The sequence below is a fragment of the Pelophylax lessonae genome, assembly GCF_965119305.1.
Source record: "Pelophylax lessonae genome assembly, chromosome: 5".
NCBI classification, from domain to species: Eukaryota; Metazoa; Chordata; class Amphibia; order Anura; family Ranidae; genus Pelophylax; species Pelophylax lessonae.
This window is the reverse complement of record NC_138772.1, coordinates 490,871,496-490,883,683: the sequence shown is the minus strand read 5'-3', so window position 1 is coordinate 490,883,683 and position 12,188 is coordinate 490,871,496. Positions and strand designations below refer to the sequence as shown.

At 40.0% G+C, this 12,188-nt stretch overlaps 1 protein-coding gene across 39 annotated transcripts in view; it reads right to left on the bottom strand.

Annotated features, from left to right (window-relative positions):
• RIMS2 (regulating synaptic membrane exocytosis 2) overlaps positions 1–12,188 on the bottom strand; it is a gene marked incomplete at its 5' end in the record, with an annotated part of 943,810 nt that overhangs the window by 247,486 nt on the left and 684,136 nt on the right. For 20 of the 39 annotated variants that reach the window (XM_082257909.1, XM_082257877.1, XM_082257910.1 and 17 more), the window contains 2 exons: positions 2,265–2,372; positions 3,903–3,968. The exons of 16 other annotated variants lie outside the window; for them this stretch is intronic. In XM_082257909.1, coding sequence (XP_082114035.1) covers positions 2,265–2,372; positions 3,903–3,968 — 174 coding nt within the window. The remainder of the gene's footprint in view (positions 1–2,264; positions 2,373–3,902; positions 3,969–12,188) is intronic. 3 more of the 39 variants (XM_082257892.1, XM_082257887.1, XM_082257904.1) reach the window with 1 other exon arrangement.

The window sequence follows — 12,188 nt, the reverse complement described above, 5'->3', positions numbered from 1 at the left end:
GTGCAGTAAACTGAAATAAATATGTTGGTAAAAGGATCATACAAACAAGCTTTTGTTTGTATGTAGCAAAGAATGTATTAGCCCGTGTAGTCCTATCCTAAGATTGTCACTTGTTATGTTTTTAATACAAAATGATGAAATATATTCTTAAATTTTACTTGGCATCAACCCCTGTAAGAACTTAAAGCGGAAGGGGCAGCACTAGAGCCAATCAGGTGTGCTGCTTGCACATGTGCTAAAAAAAAACATAATAACAGGAAGAATGTAATGTGAGCAGAAGGGTGAACTGCTACTGTTCCTTCACTGTGCAGTCACAGGTTATGGAAGGGGATATAATCTAGCTTCATTGCTTTACTGAGGCAGAGAAAAATCAGGTCAAAGGCCTGGCTGTACAGTCTGGCTGAGTTGTATAAATATACTTGTCACTTATGAGTTGTATAAATATCTTAGGGCTCATGTACACTTGCTTCAACTCTAACACAGATTAAAGCGCCTACCGCTTCAACATGCGTTATGTGTTTTTATTGCTTTGCTGGTGCTTTTTGAAGCTTTAATGAAGATTGGCAAATGCTCTGTGTGTGTTGATTTTCTAGTTGTTTTAAAGGGGCTCAGTATAACCCTGGCTCAGTTGTATCCTCACTTAGTAGATCCCCAGCTTATTAGTACCCCTATTCAGCAGATCCCCAGTGTATTAGTGTGCTCATTCAGCAGATCCCTAGAATTTTAGTACCCTTGTTCAGCAGATCCCCTGCTCAGTAGTATCCCCAAACTCTGATGATCCCCAACTCAGTAGTAACCCCCAGTTCTGCTGTTCCTCTGGTTTGCTGATCCTCCTCTCTCTTTGGTCCCCACTCACCTCCTGCTCTATTGCTTCCATGCTGCTCACCACTTGTAACATCTGCTAGTTTCTCCTGCTCTGGTCCACCAGCTCTGCTGATCCTCTGCTGCTCAGTCCTCTCTCTCTGGTCCCTGCTCACCTTCCACTATAGCGTTCCCACGTTGCATAACAGGTGTGTCATCTGCTAGTTGCTCCACTCCAGTCTGGACCCCACTCACCTTCCCACTGCTCCTCACTGAACACAAGATGTGACGTTTGCACCAAACATTTCCAGAATACAGACACATGAGCCGAAAGTGACTGCTGATGACGTCTTTCTGTCTTTTTGCTTGTTTGTTTCCTGGTGCATCCTGGGATATCTCATACCTGCAATACCTCCAAAACAAAGCAAAGCTAACGCTGAATAAAAGCCTCTCAAAAGCTTCAGGTAATGTAAGCGAGTTTTGTCATAGACTTCTATGGAGGCTTAGAAGATGCTTTAAAACACCAAAAAAGGCGACTTGGGGTATAATTTTTTGAAGCAAATGAAAGCTAACACAATGTGTGATCAGGACTGTAAGGTACCCATTATAATTAGTGACAGGTGCTTTGATTGACATTCAGAGTGCTTTAAAAAAGCGTTTTTAATGCCACGTTTTGAAGCAAGTGTAAATGAGCCCTAAATGGAAAGAAACACAAATCATTTGACAAGTAAACTAACATGCATAAATGTATTTCATCTGCGTATGTAGCTGTTTTCGTGGAGTTCAATTTTAATAAACTTGACAAGTATCGTAAGCAGCAATTCACTTCTTACCGGGAACCAACCTGCAGTGTACTAAGTGTACTAAGCTAGTTGACTGTGTACTGCGGAAGACAATATCCACCTTTGTCCTCAGTATGTGTATATATAGAAAGCTAACCTCTAGGAGAGATGACCTCATACTGATTCCAGGGCTGTGCAGCCTCAGGGTCTTCACTAACGAAAGTGGTTGCAACCTGAAACGTATATACAGACCTCATTTACCCACTAGCCTTGTCTGTGGGGTGGCACTAGTAAATTGTTTGTCTGATGTTGGGTACTGATATCCTTTCTTTTCAATAAATGTGCATGATTTAATGAACAACTTTAGGTATGCTGGTCCTAGGTCTACTATTTTATTTAGCGGCACTATCAGTGACATCAATACCCTGAGAGCTGGCCCCTACCACCTATTTTGAGTAAAAACACCCTTCAGTAAAGAAAATCTGAATGCATTGTTGGGCTCTGTGTACAAGCAATTTAAGAAAAGGTACTTGCCAAACAAAATCAAAAGGCAAACACTCCATGCAGAGGCATCTAATCTACTGTGTGCACACTTTGTTATATATAGGCATACACGGCCATATATATATATAAAGGGCACACAGCATGGAGGTATTGTAGCATGTTCCACACCATGTATACCTCTCATGATCATTGTAAGCACCCTCAGAATAAGTACGGCACATCTTACGGGAGCGCAGTAATCGGATAGCATCTTCACAAAAGATAGGGTAAAGGGGGTGATCCGTGCTGCCAAGAAACAGGCAGAGACAAAAAGCTCATTATCCATGCAATCAAATATTTTAACATTTGAAACTACTGCAAAAGAAATGTTTATTGGCCAACTCTACCCAAAACTGATATTTCTGTGGCCATTCCTAGTTTGGCTTATTGCCACTATCTAGCATCTCTGTTAGGATTCTAAGCTATAATCAACTTCTTCAGCCAATGCAAAGTCATATAATGGAGGTCACTCTTCCTTACAGACTCCATATAATGCAGGGTAAACTGCTGAGGAATCCTGGTAGATGAGAGTTCCACCTTACCGGTGGTCTCTTTGAAGGGGCAGATACTTAAACTATCAAGGGGTATTTCACAACTAGAGTCACTTTGGGATTTAGGACACCCACGGGTAATGTAATTCACTGGCACCCACACAAAACTAAAATATCAGCTCTAGATGGAGTTGACCTTAAAAATACTTACTAATGTGCTACTTAAAGGGTTATACTTACTTGAATAATTTTCACATGGTCCAGGAAAATAAAGGCCATAGCAATCACACCTGCTATTATGAAGTCTGCAAAAATCTGTCTTTTCACCTCCCCTCCACTCCCCGAGGTTTACGCAGTCCCAAAATACTTCCAAGCATATTATGTATGTGGAAGCAGACTGCTGTAATCAAGAGGCTAAAGGCACATACGCACATGGCACGGAGTGCAGACTTCCCTTGCAAAAGTTGAAAGTAACCTCTTTTAGGCAAGTGTGAATGCCTATGTATTACCATAAAAACGGAAAAGTAATTTGTGTAATTTATTCATGTATCATATATATAATCCCATCCTGATTTGAGCATTACTCTATATCAGGATCAAGGTATTTAAGGGAAGAGAACAAATTCTTAAAGTGTAAGTACAACCAAAAACCCTTCCTTTCGCTATGCAAAATAATAAAAAGTTTTGTCCTGTACAGGGCTTTAAAAAGGAACTTGCTTGAAAATGCAAGGCACACTAAATTAGCTACCCCCAACTGGGTCCTTCACAGCCTCCCGGGAAAGCAAGTCTCCCAAAAATGTGCTCTTGCACAGGGCTGGGGTGTTTTTTTTTTTTGCAAGATTTGGGATCCTCAGCTGTCCCAATGACATCACCGTCAGCTAGGCAAAGGTGCTGGAAATTAGAATATATGGTTATTTTTACTTTTTTTTGTCTGTATTTTTTTTCATATAATTATCTGTGCTTCAATTTAGTGCTTTTTATTTAGGGGAGGCCGCTAGATAATAAGTGGACTTTGCATTTTCATAGACATGGGACCATAGCATTATTTTATTGGGAGTTTTTCTGCTGAATGACAGAGTTAGAGTTCCAAACTGTTTTGGAACAGCTGGCGACCCCAATAATTGGCCTTCTTTTTGAAGGTAAAAACAACAATATATGGAATTTTAATGTAATGGATCACCAAGAGGGGAAAAAAAAGCACGCTAAATTGCTTCCACAGCAAATGATTCAGACACACAGCATGTGCAGAAGCACCACACACCACTAAAAGAATACAAAGATATACCTTGGTTCTCTTAGATGTTGGTCAAATGATTGACTGAACCTGGTGCGAGGTAGTGTGAGATAATGACTGCAGCCATGACAGAAAACAAGAACAGTGAGATGTTGAATTGGCTGGGAAATGCAGGTTACCGAGAGCAACATACATCATATAAACAATGCTGGTCCTTGGGGAACAGACTGAAGGGTGCAATTCTATTTCAATTGAAAACTAATCTCGCACTGCAGCATTACAGCCTAAATGTAGTTATGGAAACAAGCACGCTTTTCATGAAACACAATACATTATTCTTTTGAAATCCTAACAAAAAGATGGATTCTGTTCTAAATTTTTTTTTGTAACCATACATACCTACGATAATTTGAGATTTTTAAATGAAATGAGAACTTCAGGTCCATACAAGAGCGAAGCAACACATTTGCTTCATACCCCCTCCCCCTGCAGTCAAAACTCCCCTTCCTTTCCTCTGCCACTCCATTCAGTTGCTGGGAGTAAGGAAATTACCCGGTACCCACAGGTAGGAGCATGTGACAGTGCTTAGCCAATCCCCAAGCATTATCACTGTCACTGGGTAGAGTCCATAGCCTTGTGTAAACTATGACTTGAGTAATTTGTAGCTTGCCCAGGGTGGTTTTGTCTGCTGCTGGCAGAGGAGGTTAAACAAAGGAAAGGTGAGGATGTTTTGCTGGGGAGGGGGGCATTAAGGGCAAGTTCACACCACATGCAATCCAGTGCATTTTGATCAAAAACACATGGAAAGTAGGTTATACGGTTTCCAATGGCATAGTTCAAACCAGTCAACCATGAACAATGAAAGTCAACCATGAAATATATAGCCCCCCAAAAAAAAAAAAAAAAATTGGAATACTAAGTGCTCCTTCATACAAGGACCATTATTAATGCTAAGAGCATGCATTTCTGTGCATTGCAGATGCATTTATTTACCCTGTTTAGAAGTTTGGGTGCTATGTGTATATTTAGATTTTGCAAAAGCGTTTGACACAGCTCCCCACACACGGCAAATGTGTAAGGTAAAGTCTACAGGCCTGGAAAAATCAGTTTGTAAATGGATAGAAAACTGGCTAAATGACTGCATTTAGAGAGTAGTGGTTAATGATTCTTACTCTGAATGGATTAGGGTTGTCAGTGGTGTACCCCAAGGTTCAGTGTTGGGACCCTTACTTTTAATATCTATATACATGATATAGGGTCTGAGATTAAAAGTACCATTTCAGTGTTTGCAGATGACACCAAGCTATTACAGGATGTCTCCATTTTACAAGGCGACCTCAATGCACTGTTTAATTGGGCAACTATGTGGCAAATGAGGTTTAATGCTGATAAATGTAAAGTTACGCACTTAGGGGATAAAAATATGCATGTATCTTGTATACTAGGAGGAGAACAGCTGGGGGAGTCAATGGTGGAGAAGGATCTGGTTGTTCTGGTAGATCATAGGCTTAATAGTAGCATGTAAGCTCTAACGAGCAGGGCCCTCTGATTCCTCCTGTATTGAATTTTACTGTAACTGTATTGTCTTCCCCAACATTCTAAAGCACTGCACAAACTGTTGGCACTATATAAATCCTGTATAATAATAATAATAATGCAATGCCAAGCTGCAGTTTCCAAAGCAAGCAAAATCCTTTCTTATATTAAGAGAGGTATGTGCCTGAGAGAAAGAGACATCATTTTGCCCCTGTACAAATCATTAGTAAGACCTCATCTGGAATATGCAGTTCAGTTTTGGGTACCAATTCACATAAGTGGTGTTGAGTTATTCACTTTAAGTTCATCACAGAGGACAAGGGGGCACTCTTTATGTCTAGAAGAAAAGAGATTTCATCTCCAAATACAGAATGGTTTCTTCACAGTAACAGCTGTGAAAATGTGGAACAGACTCCCTCAAGATCTGATTGCCTCTTGGGGGATCAGGAAGGAATATTTCCCCCTGATGGAGAAAATTGGATCATGCTTTATGGGGTTTTTTTTTTGCCTTCCTCTGAATCAATTGTGGGTATAGGATTGTATATATAGGATTGTATAATGTTTATTTATTTTTTGCCTTCTATTGGTTGAGCTGGATGGACTTGTATTTTTTTTACTATGTAAGTATTTGGAATATAATACACGTATACTTTATCATACACTGTTGTGCATTGCACACAGGGCTGTGAAGAGCCCTGGACCATTTGCCAGCCTTCATTTAAAAACCCATGTGTTTTGGTGTGAATATTGATGCAGTGCATACCTCCATCCCTCCTCTTCTCTATCTTTGTGATAGACAGTGTCAATGAACAGGGCCAAACTGACCTGCTTTAGGTCAGTATTTGCATGTTAGGAATCTCCAGGTTTGGGGCTCCATTTGTATCCATGTTTTCATCCTCCATTTAATATGCTTATATCTTTCAGCCTTTTCCTGTCTACATGCAAACTGCTGAACGTCAATTTTAAGATTGGGTTTCCTGGTGGTGACAACAGTGGACAGTGCCTGTGGAATGTGAATTAGCATGGCCACTTGTATTTTCCATTTGGGGAACATGCGACAAGGTAACAATGCATGAAAAACCTGATAGACAGTGACCGACTGTTGTCACCCTGTAACAGAAAGTGCCTAAATAAGGGTGTTCATGGCAGGATCACCAGTAAGAAAAGCTGCAAAATGAATAACACTGAAAATTACTGTGGAAACTACACTAAAATAGAAGTCCAGTCAAATACTACTATCTAAGCTAAAAACTGCTTCCACCTCCATCCTAAGCCCTATACTAACTACCCCAGTGTTTCTCAACTCCGGTCCTCAGGGCACACTAACAGGCCAGGTTTGCAAGAAAACTGAAATACATCACAGGTGATATCATTTGTTGCTCAGTGATTGCAGTATTCTAGTCTGCAACTCCCCAAGGTGATACTTAAAATCTGGCCTGTTAGTGTGCCCTGAGAACCGGAGTTGAGAAACACTGAACTACCCTATAGAAGGAAGATGCTTATACTTACCTATTCTGAGGGTGCTCTGGTCCAGTCATATGAGCAGCTTCCAGCACTGGCTTCAGTGTAGAAGTGGAACAGCCAACAACAGATGCCCTATAGTAAGCTGATGGGTGACATCACTTCCTGGGCACTGCAGCCGCTGTTGGCAATCTCTCTCTTTTTACAGAAGCCAGCCACTGGGGAGATCATGTGATCGGGTTGGAGCGCCTTTAGAATAGGAAAGTATAGACATCTTTACATTACAGGGTAGATATTATAGAGTTTAGAATGAGGGTTGGACTTCTACTTTAACACATTTAACACATTAAACCTTACAATGAGATTGGTTGGTATCTGCTTTAAGAATAATGTCCAGTTATTTAACCACTTAAGGACCAGGCCTTTTTCTGACACTTGTTGTTTACATGTTAAAATCATTATTTTTTTGCTAGAAAATTACTTAGAACCCCCAAACAATATATATTTTTTTAGCACAATTATTTTGGAAAAAATACACTTTTTTAAATTAAAAAATAAGAAAACAGTAAAGTTAGCCCAATTTTTTTCTATAATGTGAAAGAGAATGTTACGCCGAGTAAATTGATACCTAACATGTCATGCTTCAAAATTGCGCACACTCGTGGAATGATGACAAACTCTGGTACTTAAAAATCTCCATAGGCAACGCTTTAATTTTTTTTACAGGTGACCAGTTTAGAGTTACAGAGAAGGTCTAGGGCTAGAATTATTGCTTCCGCTGTAACGATCGCGGCAATTCCTCAAATGTGTGGGTTGAACATATAGGTGGCTGCGTATGTGTTCGCTTCTGCATCCGAGCTCGGAGGGACGGGCGCTTTAAATTTTATTTTTATTATTTATTTTACCTTTAATTTTTACACTGTCCCTTTTATAATTTTTTTGATCATTTTTATTCCTATTACAAGGAATGTAAACATTCCTTGTAATAGAAAGAAGCAGGACAGGTCCTCTTTAATGTCAGATCTGGGGTCAAAAAGACCTCAGATCTCATGTCTACACTTAAAAACAAATAAAGAAAAAGAAAAGTAATTTTTTTCTGCAAGGAAAAGAATGGGCCCCCTAAGGCTGTTGGGAGGAAGCAGCGTATGATATCGCTCCGATCCTCCAAGGCCATAGAGTCGAGTGGGGGGCCACCTTGCCCTCACTCAACTTCCTGCCTAGGACTCCATCGAACCAGATCATTTTCCCAGCTACCGATGGCTCTGGTAAGCGGGGAAAACGACCGGGAAGCGGTGGAACACCTTTAAGCGGACCGCCCGCCGTTTAAAAAAATACCGGCGTTATGGCAGCTATCTGCTGCCATAACCCGGCTATTTAACGTCAACTACCAACGTAAAACTGCGGCAGGCGGTTCATAAGTGGTTAGAATATTCCTGTATGCCCTGTGAATAAGTGTTAACAGTACATGAGAACCCAACAGTTTATTGTACAAATGCTGCCTAAATATGCTTGTTATCCAAATGGGATCATATCACTATAATTTTAGTGGTCTTACTGCATTACTGGTTCCCTAAACCGTATATGATATAGGAGGTGTGTCTAAAAAGTTTGGTGAATGGTCTGATATGTCAACAGCAACATGGGCCAGGTGCACGTGCATGCACATGGCTCTCCAGGGACACATCGAAAAACGCCACCTAGAGTGCACGTGACCATCAGGGTAAACCCGCTGTGGGTGGTCGAACGTAGTCAGTGTGAGAGGTAGGGTCAAAGTGCAATGGAGCAATGAGTGAACATTGAGTTCTGCTACAAATTGAGGAAAATGGCAATGGAGATACATAAAATGTTGGTGCAAGTGTATGAGACAGAAGTTGTGAGCAGAAAATGCGTTTACAACTAGTTCAAAAGCTTTCGTGACAGGAAGGAAATGACTGAGGATGAGACACATTTGGGTTAGCTGTTGGCAAGAAAAACGCCAGACATGATCGAGCGAGTGTGACAAATGCTGGCACGAGATCGGCAACTTACTCTATGACTGATGGCGGAGGAATAGGGCATTAGCAAGGACATGGTGCCATTGTCCGCAAAGATTTGGGTAAGCAGATCTTTTCCCGATTTGTGCTGCACATGCTGACAGATTAACAGAAGATGGAAACCTCTGAAGATTTCATTACCATGTGTGACCAGGATCCATCCTTTCTGCAAACCATCTTGACAGGGGATAAGACCTGGTGCTAACCAGTTCGATCAGGAATCCAAGCGGCAATCAATGGAATGGTCTTCACCACTTCCAGACTTCTTTCTGTTTCCCCGCATGAAGAGCGTCATAAAAGGCGCAGGTTTTGTGGACATGGCAGCAATCCAAGAATGTCTGTCAGCGGTTCCGCAATCAATTCCTAAAGAGGCCATTGCTGACAGTTTCCAGAAGCTTTATGAACGTTGCCAAAAGTGTGTTGTGAAGGATGGTGATTTTGAAGGCCAATAAAGGTAATTTGTTTGTATCTTCTGCTTTGTTTGTTTTCTGATACCATTTAGCAAACTTTTTAGACACACCTTATAGGTCAAGGTTTCCATATCTTGCACTGCTGAGAGCTCAAAGCTCTATGATAAAACCACCCCCATTCCAAGCCTAGCTGTTCCATGTTATCGTCCCTTCTAGGCTGAGGAGATGCTGATTACAAAGACAAGAAGTCAGCTGTGTGTAGGGAATGAACTGACCTCAAAGATATATATTTTTCCAAATGATTATAAATTAGGGCCTGTGTTCTTTACTCTTCTGAAATTCCGCACTGTTGGTGTCCAGCATTTCTTACGTTTTAATTACTTTTATTCACAAATTACATTGCTAGAATCTTTTTCCTTTGAGCTTTATAGTGTCCGTGGTGGGAATTTTAAATGAGCTAAGGTACTTTAATTAGTGTCCAAAAAGAGTAACACTATTACTACAAATGCACTGTGTCTATCCATCCAAATCTCATAAAATAGGTAATCATGAAGGTTAAATTGTGGATCATGCTTTCACAAACTTTGTTGCAAAAAAAATGTTGTCATTAAAAAAAAAAAAAAAAAACTGTTACAGTGTTAAGTGCACGCACCTTCATCAGTCTCTAACAAACCACAGTTAAAGCCAAGTGCCAGGATAATCTGAGTTAATCCAAAATTCTAGCATCCCTTGGTACCGTTAGAGGTTGCTCCTATTGGTCCTTTACTATGAAGCAATGCTATCAGAATGGCCAGAGGTCCAGCAGTAATGATAAGATTTTCGGGGGCAGCTGCAGTTATAGATCACAAACAAAAACAAATTGTTTCTGCTTGATGAAGACACCCCTGAAAGTGGTTCCTAACTCTAAACCAGTGTTTCTCAACCAGGGTTCTTTAGAACCCTAGGGTTCCTTCAAAGGCTGCTAGGGTTTTCCTTGAGCAAAGAGCAATTTCTGCTTCTCAGATAATTACCAACACCAACTAACTTTATAGCTATCTGTAAAGAGAGGTAGGAGGGCTTTCTTCCAACACAGAAAGGAGGATTCTTTCTAATGCAACCAATATAAGAATAACCCTTCTTATTAACCACATATGTTATGGGGCCCTTCTCCCACCGACTACCAGCTTAAAAAGGGACCTCATCTCATGGACCACCAGTGCAAAGGGTACTTTCCACAGACTTCCAATGTGGGGGGACACCACAATTTCCACTGCCTGTATTTGTTTACTTGCCATTATTATTATTATTATTATTATTATATTTATTTGCTTCATTTTTTATTATTACCAAAAACATTTTCATATTTAGCAGCCCTGAGTATTAAAAAACCAAATGCTTATTCTTTTATTTACTGCTACATTTTCATCTTACTCAGGTACCATTGGTTGTTGCTTTATTAACCATTAGCAGGAGTTCTCTGAGACAAAAAAAAGTTATCGTGGGAGGCAAAAAACCTAATGCCAATCTTTGTTCAAAGGATTTGCTGGTATCACATCCTCTATTAGCATGACACAGAAAAAAAAAACCCCTAAAAAGGTAATATACTAAACAGGATTTTTTTGGTACCATACCATTCATGTATAATAAAAGTTCATATTTAATTTTTCCAAAAGATTTACCAGTAAATGTATTAAAATCCTAAAAAAAGGAAGTTAGATTACACACAAGCACACAATACTTTACATGTACTGCAGTTACATATGTAGACAGTGGTTGACAGCATGACCCCCAACATTCATAGGTAAAGATTCATGTAGACATCTTTGATGCGTTTCATAGGACAAGGCCCCCTTCTTCAGGAAGAACTAGCTTATATCTGCTGTGAATGCTGAGACAATACGTAGTATATATAGAAGATGTAAAGTAACAACCACTGTGAATGAAATGGGCCTCTTAGGGCCATGAAGAGTAAGAAAAAGACGAGTCTTCTTTAATAATAAAAAAGAGGAGACAATATCCAGGAAGTGATAACTGTTGCAAAGGTGCCATCTAGTAAGATTCCTTCCTTCCAAGGCTGCCACTATAAGCGTACAAAATGCTCCAAATAGCCAGCATTACATGGTGTAGCTGTGTAGTGTATACTGCGTATTGTCTCAGCATTCACAGTAGATATTATAAGCTAGTTTTTCCTCAAGAAGCAGGCATTATCCCCGGGAAATGTGTCAAAGATGTCTACATGAATCATTCCCCATGAATGTTGGGGGTCATGCTGTCAACCACTTGCTTATGTAACTGTAATATATGTAAAAGTATTGTATGCCTAATGTTAAACTTCTTTTCTTGGAATTATATTACATTTTTGTCTTTTGTAAAAATAAAAAGATATGACCTTTTAATATACAAAGATGGTGTGATACCTCAAAAATCCTATGTAGTATATTATATTTTTAGGAGTTTCTTTTTTTCTGTGGAGTTCCCTGAGACCTGGAAGTTTTTTCAAAGTTTCGTCCACGTTAAAAAGGATGAGAAAGGGAGGTCCTAATCTGGGGGAGGTATAGCAAAAAATAAGCTGAAAGTAGATATCATTTGGAACTAGCTCCATTGTCCCTAACCAGTTTTGGTCATTGAGCATGCTACACATGCCCCCAAAATGTTGTTAAAGTACATTATTTAGTAGGCATTGTTCCCCCCCCCCCCCTGCTGCTCCTTTCCCTCGCATATAAGGACAGTTCCTGGCCGTCAAAATGACAGCCGGGGTTCCTGTGTAAATATAGCAGCTGCTGCCGAAATGTGGACCTTCTGACACCATGTTTATAAACGTTGTTCAGGCATGATTCCAAGATACAAAGTAACATTGTTACTTTTATATTTACTCTGTTATATTCATCTGCAAATCAAAGAGATGGGCTTCAAGATGC